The sequence below is a fragment of the Piliocolobus tephrosceles genome, chromosome 6 (assembly GCF_002776525.5).
Source record: "Piliocolobus tephrosceles isolate RC106 chromosome 6, ASM277652v3, whole genome shotgun sequence".
Taxonomy (NCBI): domain Eukaryota; kingdom Metazoa; phylum Chordata; class Mammalia; order Primates; family Cercopithecidae; genus Piliocolobus; species Piliocolobus tephrosceles.
Window position 1 is genome coordinate 41853123 of NC_045439.1, and position 14950 is coordinate 41868072.

Consider the following 14950-nt stretch of genomic DNA (forward strand, 5'->3'; position numbering starts at 1 on the left):
TTTTTTTTTTTTTTTTTTTTGTATTTTTTAGTAGAGACCGGGTTTCACCGGGTTAGCCAGGATGGTCTCGATCTCCTGACTTCGTGATCCGCCTGTCTCAGCCTCCCAAAGTGCTGGGATTACAGGCTTGAGCCACCGCGCCCGGCCAACCACTTCCCTTTTTTAAGTCTAGCTCCGGCCCTTGGGGAAAAGAGCAAAAGGCTGGCATGCGGGACCCCCTACCCTAGATAGGACAGCAGGCTGCTGCTTGACAGAGAAGCCCATGGGAGTGTAGGCAGCAGACAGCAAGCTCCCAATCTCACATCCTCCTGCCCCACCTCCCCTACCAGTACCCAGGTGCCTTATGTTTCATGAGCGCAGGTGACCAATGAGTGTGGAAGGAACCACCTCCATGTCTCCATCTCCCTAAGACATCCCTGGCCCACGAATAACCTTCCCTACCCCAGCCAGGCCCAGGAAGGAGTTCACACATAGGGGTTGGTCAGCAGTGGTTATTGCACCATTGGCAAATAATGAAATGTGTGTACATCAGCAACAACCACAGGGTCAGCGCAACAACCCTCAAAAGTACCTGAACTGCATCCACTTCATTCTTGACAGGAGGGGAAAAAACAGAGGCCACACACTCACGCACGCGCACATCATACCATGGAATGGAAAGCAATAAATTATCGGCTTCATTCCTGCCTGGACCCTAAGAAAAGCCACAGTTACAGAGTAAAGCCTCTCCAGGCCACTGCCTGAGTCTCGCTGGGGGTGGGCTCCTCGGTCTGGCTGTGGCCGTGGCCAGCCAACGCTGGAGGCCTGAGCAGAGCTTGCTCTCTGGGAAAAGGTGAGCTTCAGTATTTGGCTTCTTACCAGAAAAGAACTATTTACAAGGGAAGCAGTCACAGCGGCCTCACAGGTGAGTGGGAAGTTGTCTCGAGCCCCAGTGGATGGCACAGGCAGAAGATCCCTGCACACGGGGGCATCCTTCCCGAAGGGCAGAGGGGACGGACTTTCCGCCCGCCGGAGGGCCCTGGGCAGGGGCTCCATGAGCCTAGGCTTGAGGGGAAGGATGCCCAGATTCTTCCCCCACCTCCGTCATGACTCCTCCCTCCCCCAGGAGTCAGCATCAACCAACAGAGTTCAAGGCCTGGAACTTCTCTCTGAGGTTTCTCACTCTACCCTGCTGGCTCGGGTCTGCCGGGTCCCTGGGACCCTCTTCCTTCAGCCGACACTCTGCAGACTGCTGGAAGTCCTGGCCCTGCCCCAGCAGGGCCACCGGCGAGCTTGGTCCCTGACCACCGCTCTCCTCTAGCCCCGCGGTGGGGCCGGGAAGGGGTCCCTTCTCCATGACAATCACTCGCCGGTTGTCCTCGAGGGTGAGGTCTGCAGTGACATACAGGGTCTCGCCTCCGTCCTGCTTGCTCTGGGGCAGAGGCCCAGGGGATCGGGCAGCCTCTCCGCCTCCCCGGCCCCTCTTGGTGCTCAGGCTGCGGCAGCGGCCCACCCTGCCCGACAGAGGCGGCTCCACCATGTTCTCCGGCACCGAGTGGCTCCTGTTGACGGGTGGGCCACGGGGCCTGCCACCCGCTGCTCGGCGTGCCTCATCGCGGGAGGCGTACTTGGAGCAGAGCTCTCGGACGTCAGGCCAGCTGAAGGTCTCCGTGGGGCTGCGGGGGCTCCGGGCAGAGAGCCGGCCCCCAGGCGAGGTGGTCCTCTGGCTGACAGCAGACGAGTTGAAGGAGAAACGCTGTGGCGATGTCTCCCTAGCCGAGGAGGGCTTGGGAGGGCTGTGCTCCTGGGCCTTCAGCTGCTCGTAGTCGAAGAGAGACAGCACTGGCTTCCTCTTACCTGTGAGGAGAGAGCAAGCTGCCTGAAGCACGGGGCAGGAGGGCAGAGCTGCAAGGGGGTCTCTGAGCAGGCTCCAACTCACTTTCCAGGAAAGGCTGGTTGTTGGGGTTTTGGGTGTGACGGGAGAAATCTCATTTACCATCCACAGCCCCTTTCATGAAGGGCCATGGGAAGAATGAAGACAAGGCAGTGGAAAGGGGTCAGGTGTCAAAGGAAGAGGGGAGAGCTTCTGCTCCCATCCTGCTAAAGGAGGGGCCTGGGGCCATGCTTCCTCCAGAAGTCTCTGCTGGATGGGAAGGGCTGGAGCAGGGGGCATCAAAAGGGCTTAACCAGGAGAGCAAGTTTGGCCTCAGAGCACTGGACTGGCTGCCAGGGCTCACCCTGTGCCCTTGGTGCCCAGGGTCTAGCTTCTCCCTTTGGTAGAGCCTCCTTAGAGGTCACTTTCCCCAAGGAGCCAAGTGGCTCCTTATTGGCTCTTCAGTCCCTACACTTGGGGAAGGGCCCACTTGCCGCTCCTGTCATACCTTTGCCACCTAATGGCTCTCCAGCCTCTTCCTGTAGACAGGGCACAGCAGGGCTCTTCCCGTTCCTCTCAGGGGCCGCCTTTTCCCACTGCAGTGGTGGCCTGGCCATCACTGGCTTGTTGCTCTTGATTCGGAGGCTGTACTGGCGGGCCAGCTGGTAGACCTTGTTCTTGACACGCTCGCTCACGTGGCTGTCCATTACGTGGGAGAGCTGCACGATGCGGGGGTGCAGTGGGACCACCAGCTCCCCCTGGGTACTGCTGCTCAGCTCCTTCACCAGCTCTTTCAGCTCCCGGGCCAGGTGGGCTGGGCTACGCCCCTCAGTGGGAGAGGAACTTTCCGGGGAGGCAGTGGCTGACTCCTCCGTGATGGCTCCCAGCTCATGCTCCTCCAGGATAAAGAGTGGCTCATGCAGGTCAAAGCCATTGGCCTGGCCCTGGCCGGGCCCCTTCCCAGGGCTCCCCCCAGAAGACTCCATTCCCTCCCAGATCTTCACAATTTCTGAGGATGGGCGGAACTCAGCATCTGAGAGGGGAGGTGGGTCCCCTTTGCCTGCCTGGCTTGGTCCTGGGAGCTCAAACAGGGCCCACGAAGTCGGCCGGGAGCCCACCTGTCTCTTGCGCCCCACTGGAGGTACTGGCTCTGGGTCTGGCCGAGGAAGGCTGTTGAACCTGGAGACGGAGTTTCTTACCAGTCCTTTGGGGATGTAGGAGAGGCTCTCCCGGCGACGGACGCTGAAGCCCGCATCGTGGTGTTCTGCATTTTCATAATAGCTCTTAATCTTGTCTAGCAACAGCCGGTCTCGGGTGGACAGCGCTGATTCCTTCTTCTTGCAGGGAGACCAGTCGGGCTCCACTGGGCAGCCTGGGCTTGGGGACTCCATCCCATTGACAGAAGGGCTGTCCTCTGTGGCCCCCCCCACACTGATGTCCACTTCTGGGGAGAGCTGACAGCTGAGGGAGTCTGTGGCACTGCCACGCCGCGCCAGGCCCTTCTCACTGCCCTCCAGGCTGAGCACGCTGCTGCTCCGGCTGACCAGCCGTGGGCTCCCAAAGCCACTGGACTTGCCGTCCTCCTGTGCCACGCTGCTCCGCCGAGAGAAGCTGCTGACAAACCGCTCCGCAATGACACTGGCCTGGTCCAGCACGGAGGGTGGCAGAAGGCTTTCAGGCTCCTGGGCGGCACCCCCCATTTCTTCTTCCTCCTCACTGCTCAGGGCCTTAAGGTCCTCAGTGCTCTCAGCCGCCACGAAGCCCACCATGTCACCCGGGGGGTCCATCCCCAGAAGCCCCTGGTGGGCATCAAGCGGTGTCTCCGGGACTTCTGGAGGTTCTGTGTCTGAGGGCATCTCCTCGGCACTGGGCCCTTCCACAGCAGCAAATACCTCTTGCTCACTCCCAGCCTCAGGGTCCGGCTCAACCTGAAACATAGCAGAAAAGGCTCACATGAGTAAAAAGCCTCCTTCATGGGACCTGGGGAACAAGGCAACAGCATGGCCTGCTCAAGGCCCAATGACAGGGACCTGCAGTTTAGGACCCAAGGCAATCAGAATGAGCACAACTTAGGAGTAGGGTAATGGGTCCTTAGAGGAACATGACTGTGTCCTTTAGTCACCCTACAGTGGGGGTGCTGGGCCCATGTCCTCAAAACCAAGGAAAACACTAAGAATGCAGAGGTGCCGGATGGCGACACCTTGATGGCAGCCAGCCTGGGAACTACAGGGACGAGGTGGGAATACACAACAGTGGGTAGGCCATGGCCCCGGGTTCCCAGGGGCTGGTTCTCACAGCATCATGGAACCAGCATGGCTGATGGTGAGGCAGCTCGCCAAAGCCCTAGAGGCTCCTCACTAGGAGGTTCTAGGGTTCAAACCCAGACCCATGCAACATGAGAGGCCATTTCATTTTCCTCAGGGGACGGGGCCTCCCATGTAGATGAGGGTCTACAGAGCAACACAGCCACATGCTGGAATCCCATCAAGAGGGTGAGGACCAGGAATGTGGCTCCTCCCAGCACCTGTGGGCCTAGCACAACTGCCTATGCCCAGGAAATGGGCAAGGAAGAAAGCAAACGTGAGAATTCCCTCTTGACCACCTTGACGGTAATTTGAACCACAGAACTGCTGATGTATGCAGCTTTCCAGAGCAGTCGTTAGAGAGATAAGAGCAAACACTAAATTCTAAGCTCGGACCTAATTCCTTCTGTTCTAGTCCGGAATCTGTAGAGCACCCAGGATCTAGACCTGCACTGTTCAACATGGGAGCCACGGTCACTGTGGCTTTCCGAGCACGCGAAATGGGGTCAGGCCCAGTGGAAACCTGCTCTTGGGGTAAAATACACATCAGATTGCAAAGACTCTGTATAGAAAAAAGGGATAAAACATATCAGTAACTTTTTATGTTGATTACATGTTAGAATAATACTCTGCACACTTTGGGTTAAATAAAATATACTACTAAAATTAATTTCATCTGCTTCTTTTAAATGTTTTAATGCATGGTTCTCATTGTATTAGTACTGGACACCCCCATTTGCTCTGGTCTGAATGTCTGCGTATCCCTAAAATTGCCAGGTGGAGGCTAACACCCAGTGTGATGGGAATGAGAGGTGGGGCCTTTGGGAAATTAGGTCACGAGGACTCCACCCTCATGAATGGGGTCAGATCCCTTACAAAACAGGCTCAAGAGAGCTTCCTTGACCCTTTGCCATATGAGGACACAGCAAGAAGCCACCATCTACGAAGCAGAGGGCGAGCCCTCACCAGAGTCTGCTGGCATCTTGACCTTAGAATTTCCAGCCTCCAAAACTGAGCAATAACTAAGCCACCCAGGCAGCAGTAAGGGATTTTGTTATAGCAGCTCAAGCTAAGACATCATGCTACATTCCTATCCAGTATCATCCAGGCTTCTTAGTCCTGGCTGTGGGGTCCAACATGGGTCCAGGCCGTAGCTCATGATCTTTCCCTTATAACTTTGGGAAAGTAAAGGACGCTGCTTCCCACAACCCACAGACAGTATAGGGCAGCAGGAGGAGGAGAGTGGGCCTCTGAGTCCCAGCCCCAGGTCTGATCTCAGCCCCGCCCCTCAGGAGCTGCTCAGTGGTAGGCACGCCATCAACCACTCAGAGCCCTTTTCCTTCTAGAGCTGCTGTGGGGAAGAGAAGGAAGAAATAGCACATCAGTTACAGAGGACGTGTCCAACAGATCTCAGTTCCCTACCCTTTGCCCAGGTGACCACAGGTGTGATTTCAATGTCTGGCATGCTGGCAGGGACAGGGTCTTATAACCCATACAAGGTGGCCTTAACCAAGGGAGCCTAATACCTGGTTCATTTCCACTGGCTGTGTGCCCTTGACATGGGACTGCATCTGCCCAAAGGGGAGTCTTTTTCTAATTCATACAGAGGGGTGGTCTGCTTACCAAACCATACACTCTGGGCCAAACAGACTTCATGCAGGGCTGAGAGTCCTGGGAGGTGGAGAATCTCTGTTCCCACGGGCCCAGTGGGAGAGCCTATGCCTGAAAGCCCTATTTGCAGACTTGGAAATCTGGACTCCAAGTTCTTCCTGCTATCCCCATCCTACCTGCTGGTCGCTCACCTCTGGCAGGGAAGAAACGGACTCGAAGCTCATGCGCTTCTCAGCACTGGTTGGAGACCGACCACTGGGCCTTCTGCTGCTCCTGGAGCCTTCAGACTCCCTGCGCCCCTTTCCCTGCAGAGGTAGAGGTCAGTCATCAACTCCAAGACAACTGGAAGCTGATCCCTTCTACATTCCAACACAGGCAGCGCCTCCCACGCCCCAAGGGGCTGGGCTGAGCTGACAGCCAGTCTTGGGCCTGAACCATTCCAGAGCCAACCTGAATGCCAGGCCTAGGGCTGCAGAAAGCCTTGTCAGGCATGCAGCTTCAGAAAACCTCAGCCCACCTTTCCGTCCAGACAAAGTGGACTTGACCATTCCAGCCCCACTGTGTGCTAGCTTCTCCCTGCCCCCACCGCCCCACCCCACTTGTCATGCTTGCTGGGCATTATGATAAGTGCCCAGTACTGGAACAGAGCATGCCAGGGGCTCACCAGGGTGTGACAGCGAGCGAGGGTGTTAAGTGCTGAGGGGAGGAGTAAAACTAGGGCAGGGAGGGGGGGGGAGGGCAGCAGAGGGGGCCCTTGGGTGGGCATGCACATCCCAGGGAGCATGCAAGGAGGAGGGGAGATCGAAGAGACACCTCACCATAGCGCCCCGGGAGAAAAGTAAAGCGTTGGCCCGATAGTGCCAGCAGTGGAGGGCGGCCAGCAGGGAGCTGGCAAAGTCAGCTACCTGCTCCGCCACTGCCAGGCTCTCCTCCTGCTCCTCCTCCTCCTCCTCTGAGCCTGGGGGCTTCGGCCCAGCCCCTTTCTCGTTGCCTTCATGCCCTGTCAGGTCCTCCAGAGAGACCTGAAAGGCCTGCTCTTCCTCCTCCTCCTCCTCCTCCACCACCTCCTCCTCTTCCTCTTCCTCCTCCTGGGCAGCCCCTTCAGCCTCTGGCTGCAGGCCCCGAGTACGAGAGGGCTGCCCAAAGTCCAGGAGGGTGCCAGCGCTGCCTGCATGCTGTTCAGAGCACAAGACCCCCTCGTGACCAGCCTCTTGGGCAACCTCCTGTCCTCCTGCAGGCAGCTGTGGGTGGGGAGGCTTCCCACAGAAAGCCACACCTAGATGCCCAACTCAGGTCTCCACTGGGGTCCAGGGAGGGGCGGGTGTTCTCATGGTGGAAAGGCTGTGACCTGGTCAAAATTCAGAACCCAAAGAGGCCTTGCCTACTTGTCCACCCTAGAGAGAGGGAAATCTGAGCAGGTCCATGCTGGGCAGGCCCCCAGCGGGGTGCTGTTCTAGGAAGAGGGTGCAAAAGGGCCCCCAGGGCAAGGCCCATGTCTTATTCATCTCTGTGGCCCTATGCCACACAGCCTGGTACACAGTGGGTGCTTAGTAGGCATTTGCTGAGTGAATGAAGACAATGAGGGCTGAAGGGGCCAGGGCTGACCTGGGCAGTCCCACCCTCCTCTGTCAGCCAGTCCCCTCCTCCCACTGGCCTTTACCTTCATTCCTGCTGCTCGGGCTGCGGACATCACCACCGGGTCCCCAACACACCGGCGAGGAGCAGGGGAGGGGAAGAGATCAGTAAGCAGGAGAAAGACCTCTGGACAGCCCCCTGGGGAAGGCCTCACCGGGGGCTCCTACTCCCAGAACCCTCACCTAGTCTCCTGTGCTTTCAAAAGAATGACTGACAGAGCAGGGGCCCAGGGGCCACAGAGCAGCGCAGGTCTGTGCCTGTTGCTCGGTTCTCATTGTTTCCAGAGAAAAGGGCGTGAGGCCTGTGCATGGGGGAGAGCTCCAGCCCCTCTCCTCAGCCAGCCAGGGGCGAGGCCCTCTTCCAGGGGGGAACAGAGGCAGAGACCCTTCTACACTATTCTGACAACCCCCCACCCTCAGGTCAACTCCTAGGTTGTCGGCTGCTTCCCCTCCTCCCCGCCTCACTGGGAATAGCTGGCCGCCTCACACACTCACCTTTCTCGTTGAGTTGCCTGAGCAGGTGTTTGGTTGGCTCTGAGGAGGAAAGCATGGGCAGAGTCAGCGCGGGCCAGGAAACTGCTGTGCCTGGCTGGGTCCCAAGCTCACAATGCCACCAGCCCATCACCAGCTCAAAGTCCACTCTGGCTTGCCCCCCCCCCCCCCGCAGTCATAGGCCCCAGGGAGGCTGCCTTCCACAGTGTCGCCAAGCCCCTTGCACCTACGGACAGGGAGGCAGGCCCATCCATCTCCAGGACCCCCGCTGTGGCTGCCAGCCCTGCTGGAGCAGTACTACCCATAATGCAATGCATTAGCACACCTGGCCCAGGGCCCTCGTGCAGAAGCCATAGGGAGGGGACTGAGTTCCATGCTGCCCCCTTCAGACCAACTAGCAACATCTCTGGAGGCCCCTGGCTCCACCTCAAGCCCCTTGCCTCCCTGGCAATGAGCATATCAGCGCATCAGCTACCCCCACCGCCAAGCCCTTCACAGCACCCCAGCCGGAAAGCAGAGGTCACACCCGACTTTCTACGGCCCTTAAGGCCTGGCATCATGAAGCCTCGCTGCCCGCTGGGGAGAGTTGCCCGGCTGTACGGAGAGTGACCAGGCTCTGGGGACAGGATACAAAACACATCCATTAGGCCGATGGTGTCGTCACCTTTTTGGGGACACACCTGAGACTGGAGGGTGGGAATAAGAGGACCTTGTCTCAAGGTCCAGTTCTACAGCGCCTCGGCCTTCGCCTATCCATATCCTTGCCTAGGTGGCGGTAAGTGGAAGGCCTAGGGATTGCCACAATTTGCTACACACTTGAAGTCAGAAGGAAAGTCTACCAAGGTATCTTGCTGTTCCTCAGCAGGCAGGCCTACTGAAGAACCTCTTTTCTGTTGACACACACAATGTACATACACTATCTGTATCAATGTAAGTAAATGCCTAATTGTTTTTAAAGTGAAAAGTAGAAAATGTTCTATTCTTTCATTTTAAAACTTATCAAGAATATTTAATAAGTGACATATACTTTAAACAATAAACCTTAATTATCCACAGAATATACTTGTCGGCTCAGCTCAGCTCACTGAGTGGGAAGCAGAAGCAGAAAAGACCTCAAGGAAGTCAGAGTGGACGGCTGAGCCCAGGCAGTAAAGTGTCTGGATGTGGCCCAAGTCCCTCCCCAGTGACTTTCCTGATCTTTTTGTGGTCTACAGTTCCCACAAGTTCAATAGATTGATTTCTTTTTCTTTTTTTTTCTTGCAATAAGGTCTCGTCTGTCACCCAGGATGGGTACAGGGGCATGATATCCATTCATTGCAACCTCTGCCTTCCAGGCTCAAGTGATCCTCCCACCTCAGCCTTCAGAGTAGCTAGGACCATAGGTGAACACGACCGTGCCTAGCTAATTTTTTAATTTTGTAGAGACGAGGCCTCACTATGTTGTCTAGGTTGGTCTTGAACTCCTGGCCTCAAGTGATCCTCCCACCTCGGCCTCCCAAGGTGCTAGGATTACAGGAGTGAGCCACAATGCCTGGCCTGATCGATCGCTTTCTAACAGACAGAGGGGAAGAAGGGCTACTACAGACAAACATGCTTAGACCAATGAAAACAGACACTTCAGTGTTACAGAAGAACCGTGAAGAGGGGCACGACACGCCAATCGCAGGCTGTCTCTATGGCAACCCATAGCCTCTGGGGCCCCTCAAGCAACTGGTAGTTCACACACCCTAAGTGATGCTGTAGCATTAACTCCAGAAAAGGAAAGGTTCAACGGCAGGCAGCACCTTCTGTTTTAAAAGGTTCAAGAGTACAAAGCATGCTTTAGAAAGATGTCTATTTTGGTCGGGTGGGGTGGCTCACACCTGTAATCCCAGCACTCTGGGAGGCTGAGGTGGGTGGATCACCTGAGGTCAGGAGTTCGAGACCAGCCTAACCAACATGATGAAACCCTGTTTCTACTAAAAATACAAAAAAATAATTAGCTAGGCATGGTGGCGCATGCCTGTAATCCCAGCTACGTAGGAGAATCACTTGAACCCAGGAGGCAGAGGTTGCAGTGAGTAGAGATGGTGCCACTGCACTCCAGCCTGGACAACAGAGCAAGAAGGAAGGGAGGGAGGGAGCGAGGGAATTTCATAACAGTTAAAACATTTTAAAAATATTTTTTGAAAAACTCTGACTCTTAGTATTTACAGGCTAAAAATCTCAGCCATGTGGAAACTTCAGCTCTTTAAAATGGCTCATTTTCTGAGTGCCTTGGACAGCTAAAGTTTGGGGGTTTTCTTATAACAGCTTTACTGAAATATAATTCACATACAATTCACCTAGAGTGTACAATTCAATGGCTTTAAGTATATTCAAAGAGTTGTACATCCATAGCTAAAGTTTTGGTGCTAACATTAGGATGCAGCTACTATCACGACCACCACCATTATCACTTGCTGAACACATCAATGTGCTAGAAGCTTCAAATTTTAAGGCACACTAAATTGAGGAGGACAAGAAGAGAATTACAGGAGAAGAAAAGGAAAGGAAATAAAGAGAGCTAGAGAGAAGAAAGCAACACCTCCATTTGGAGCTTTTAACTATAAAAATTATAAAACTTTTGCAACCATAGCAAGGTGGCCTAGGGCCCAAGATCCACCCAGAGCAATACCAACAATATAAAACCACAAAAGCCTTCTATAAGCCACTGCTCCACCTTCAGAAGGCTAACGCCCACGTCAATCCACACACACATTCAGGGGACCCACAGGTCATCACCAGTGAAAACCCAACACACTTGTGGACCCAAGCCAGGACGCTGCTCTGAGTCACTTTAGAATCCTTCTCTCCCGGGGTCTTAGACAATTCTCACCCCAACTCCCACCTTGAGTATATGTTTGGCAGACACCTGGCTTAAGCCAGAGCTGTCCTTGGGCCTCGCACTAAGTAGCAACAAAAAAACCAATGTAGAAAATACACACACTCATCACCACAGAGTTAAGAATAAAAGCAAGGTTTTTCTCTTTTCAAATGGACGATTCATTCCAATAATCCAAGAACACCCTAGAAGTCCAGGAATGGAAGAAAACTCAGGAGAGGAAAATGGAACTTTTTCCCGAGACTCAAAGTAAATATTTCCTGTCTGGGTTTGGTGCCACTGAACTCGTTTTCCCCGGGTCCTGCTTTTGCTCGGGTTGTTCCAGGACTGGGCTGGGGCCATCTGCAATGTCCGAGTGTTACTCCTGAATGACTTGGTGTTGGTATTCCCAAGACGCAAAGGAGGCAGGGGGCTAAAAAGGGGTGCCAAGACCCAAGTGAGCAAGTATTCCTAGGGCCTTAGAAAAGGTAGGCTGGACAGGTGCAGTGGCTCACACCTATAATCCCAGTACTTTGGGAGGCCGAGAAGGGTGGATCACCTGAGGCCAAGAGTTCGAAACTAGCCTGGTCAACATATAGTGAAACCCCATCTCTACTAAAAAATACAAAAATTAGCTGGGCATGGTGGTACACCCTTGTAGTCCCAGCTACTTGGGAAGCTGAGGCAGGAAAATCACTTGAACCCAGGAGGCAGAGGTTGCAGTGAGCTAAGATCGAACCACTGCACTCCAGCCTGGGCGACAGAGCAAGAGTCCATCTCTAACAAAAAAAAAAAGGAAAGAAGAAAGTAAGAAAAAGCTGGGCTGCCCAGAACTGGTAGGCAACGAGGGCCCAGAGGCACGTGGTGTAGGTAGCACCAGCACAGGGGAAGGATGAGCCCCAGGTGTACGTCCAGCCCCGCTCAAGCCTTTCCCAGGGTTTCCGCAGAGGTGAGAGACACAGCCCTGGACACTGCCGCAGACGGTCCCCAGCCTGGGAAAGGGTGTGAGGGAGAGGCTTCCTGCCTCCACAGTCCTTCTCTTACCAGACTGCCGGCGCCCCTGGCGCACATGAGTAGACACCTCATCCTGGGAGGACCAAGCCTTCTTCAGCCGCTCTGGGCTGTAGCGGTACCGATTGGGATCTGCATCCAGGAGAGAGACGGTCAAGCTTTTGGTTTCCAGTTGGCCTTGGCCTACCCTAGACCCTGTCCATACCCAGCCAGACCTCTATACCCACCCAACTCCAGGGCCAGGAGCCTCCAGAGCTCCCTCCTTCTTCCAGCTGGGAGCTTCAGGCACTGAGAGTCCCACCGCTCAGCAGGAGAGCATCCTTAATCATATAGTTCGCCTCCCAGCCCTTAACAGGAGGCCCCCGTCCTCCCTGCTCCTAGAATAAAATTATCAGGGAAAGCTTCCCCAGGATGCAGCCTGACCTAGCAATGTCCATGGGTAGGGACAAAACAGGCAGAAAAGAGCACACTTACAATAGGAATCCATTTCCAAGATGGCTTCCTTGGCCTGACGGGGAAGGAAACGCACCTGGTTATTACCTTACCATGTGCCAGCCTCCCCTGTTGCTGTATGAGGACACCCCACAGTGTGGCACCAAGGCCCGGGGCATCTGCTGTACTGACATCCACTGTCCAGTGGAGCCCAAATCCAGAAGGTGAGTCCCCAATGGACCTTGTAGAGCTGGCTCAGAGGAGCACATTCTCCCTGCCCCCAGTCAAGAGCTGGGGGAACTCACCTTCTGGGGAATGGTGGCATGGTGGTTCTCTAGGATGAGCCTCTTGATGTGGTGAGTCCAGTTCCGTTTCTCCTCCACTGTCTTGGCCTGGGAGGACCCAAGGGAAAGGGACCCAGGGGTTATCATTACAGGCCTGAAGCTGTCCAGCATGGACAGTGCTTCCGCCCAGAGAGAAAAAGTGGGACCATGCTGGGGCCTCTGTGAGGTTAACCTGACTCCTCACTTTGACCCTAAGAAGTGCCTGCAACGATCCCTGCCTTACAGGTGGAGACACTGGGTCCTGGGGCAGCTAGGTGGGCAGAGGAGCCAGGAGTCCCACGCAGGTGTCCCCTGGGCATCTTGTTCCCTAGCCCCTGAGCCCCACCGGCCCTCACCTGGATGCTGTGCTGCTGCTTGCTGTGCTTGTAGTGGGTGACAGTGAAGCACAGGGAGTCTCTGGTGCTTTCGATCAGCATCAGGGAGGAGCACTAGGGGCAGAGGGAAAGGACAGTAAAGCACAAGGTTGACAGCCTGGGGAAGCAGGGAGGGTGATCTCAGAAGGGTGGTGCTGGAGCCCCAAGAAGCAGATAAGGAGGGGAGCCCAGATCCTTTGGGAAGGAGAGAAGACGGCGGAGATGGGGCAGGGCCTGGTTACCGGGATGTTGCCCTTGTAGACAAAGTGATCGCCCCGCTTCTTGGTGATAAGCAGTGTTTTGTCAAAGAGGAAAAAGGTCCTTTCATTGCGCACGCGATGCACGCGGAACGTGCCCTCCAGGACAAGCTCCCCGTAGGTGGTCAGGTCGGGCCCCTTCCAGTTGATGAGGAGTGACTGAATCTCCTGCAGCAGAGGGGCCCCAACCCCTACAGTCAGGCCACTGGGGCCTTAGGAGGCTCTGCAAACCCTGCCACAAAGGCTCCCCCAATGCCACCACCCAGCTCATCCCAGCAGGGTGGCCACAGTCCTTCTTCCCAGCCGAAGCATGGCCCACCCAGCCCTGCCCCTCCCCCAGCCTCCCAGCCCCCCCGAGCACCTGGAGTCGGACTGCATGCTCATGCCTCCTTTTCATGTCATTGATGTACCAGGCCACACAGGTCATGGTGTCAATGGCATCCTCCACCACCTCAAAGCCATCCTCTTCTTCATCAAAATGCTTGGCAATTTCCTGCACAGAAGATAGAGGCTTTGGTACCCCTGACTCGAAGGCCCTGCCCTCCCCAGGCCCCAGGTGCCTGGGAGGACCAAGGGGCTACCTGCAGCAGCAGGTGGTACTTGAGGATGCGCTGGACCGGCTTCAGCAGGTAGGAGCCCAGGGGCAGTGAGTGCTGCAGCAGCTCCTGCCGGTCCCGAAAGAACTTGGCCTGCTGCTTGTCCCTCATGCATTCCGTCAGGGCGGCCACGGAGCTGAGAGTGGGAGAAGGGCCAGTCACCGCCTGGGGAAGGCCTGGATGAGGAGGCGGGGGACTCTGGACTCACCAGATGGCTCTGCCTTCCCTCTCACCCCAATTACTCACTTGGGGTAATTGTTGCAATACTGGGTGTAGATATCAAACTCTTGGCTCTAAGAAGAGATCAAAAATAGTGATTTCAGGGAGATTCCCATTTGACTGTAAAGATGGTGGTACCAGATAGGCCCCGGGCCCCCAGAGCATACTCTGTCCCCTGTTCCCAAGTGCCTACAGAGCCATCTTTATACCTATTTGTCAAGGACATCCCATCTACCCAGCAGCCCTGGCTCCCCCCAGAACGCCCTTCTCATTCAAGACAGAGCACCCAGCACTTTCCCTGGAAAGGGATCCCCGGGACCCAGATTTCCTCTTATGCTGGCAGAGTTCTTGTCTCTCTGAGCTCTCAGCAAGGTAGGACAGGGGCAAGGGCCCAGCCCTTCTTACCCTTTCCACAAAACAGCTGGCCACAGCCACGGGGTCACTATTGCAGCTGTCCAGGTCTCTGAGGAGCTGGCTGGGTGAGGGGAAAGCAGCCACTGTACCCTCTGCAGTCAGAGGACAATGCCCTTCACTGCCCCCTCCCCAACCTCCCGAACCCTGACTGACAGCCAGCCCTATTGTTATGCTAAAGAGCTGGGGCTTCTAGCCTCAGAGGGAGCCCTGCCCCAGGCAGCAACCACAGAAAGTATCCAGCACAAAGCAGCCACAAAGCAGGAAGTCAGGGAGACCTACAGGCTCAGCAAGCGGGAGAGGAAGAGGGGACCCTCGTACCCACCTCAGGAGGGGACACAGCTCCTCTGCAGGCAGGAGTTAAACACACAAAAGCAGAGGATTAAAGGGCGAAGGAGAGAGAATGGGAACTAGCAAAGGAGCCGGGGGCCCAGGATGTGGGACATGGGGAGAGACAGGTGAGTCCTGGCACCCCTAGAAACACTGCTCCCTGCCTCCTCCCTCTGTGCTCCTCTTTTCCCAACCCCTCACCATTGGTCTAAGTCTTCCCTGTACCCTGCCCTCCCAGACTTCTCCAGCTTACTGCCCATCTT

The 14950-nt window shown here is 55.6% G+C and overlaps 1 protein-coding gene across 6 annotated transcripts in view; it reads right to left on the reverse strand.

Moving 5' to 3' along the window:
• Window positions 1-474: 474 nt before the first annotated feature.
• The window catches only part of PLEKHG3 (pleckstrin homology and RhoGEF domain containing G3), a 75447-nt gene continuing 60971 nt past the window's right edge, over window positions 475-14950 (reverse strand). For 4 of the 6 annotated variants that reach the window (XM_023232310.3, XM_023232327.3, XM_023232319.3 and 1 more), the window contains 15 exons: window positions 14352-14421; window positions 13974-14020; window positions 13713-13863; window positions 13493-13624; window positions 13117-13299; window positions 12857-12949; window positions 12483-12569; window positions 12220-12253; window positions 11779-11877; window positions 7896-7934; window positions 7427-7446; window positions 6672-6941; window positions 5958-6071; window positions 2361-3780; window positions 475-1836 (listed from right to left, as the gene is read on the reverse strand). In XM_023232310.3, coding sequence (XP_023088078.1) covers window positions 1115-1836; window positions 2361-3780; window positions 5958-6071; window positions 6672-6941; window positions 7427-7446; window positions 7896-7934; window positions 11779-11877; window positions 12220-12253; window positions 12483-12569; window positions 12857-12949; window positions 13117-13299; window positions 13493-13624; window positions 13713-13863; window positions 13974-14020; window positions 14352-14421 — 3481 coding nt within the window. In that variant the 3' untranslated portion in view covers window positions 475-1114. The remainder of the gene's footprint in view (window positions 1837-2360; window positions 3781-5957; window positions 6072-6671; window positions 6942-7426; window positions 7447-7895; window positions 7935-11778; window positions 11878-12219; window positions 12254-12482; window positions 12570-12856; window positions 12950-13116; window positions 13300-13492; window positions 13625-13712; window positions 13864-13973; window positions 14021-14351; window positions 14422-14950) is intronic. The other 2 variants (XM_023232347.3, XM_023232354.3) reach the window with 1 other exon arrangement.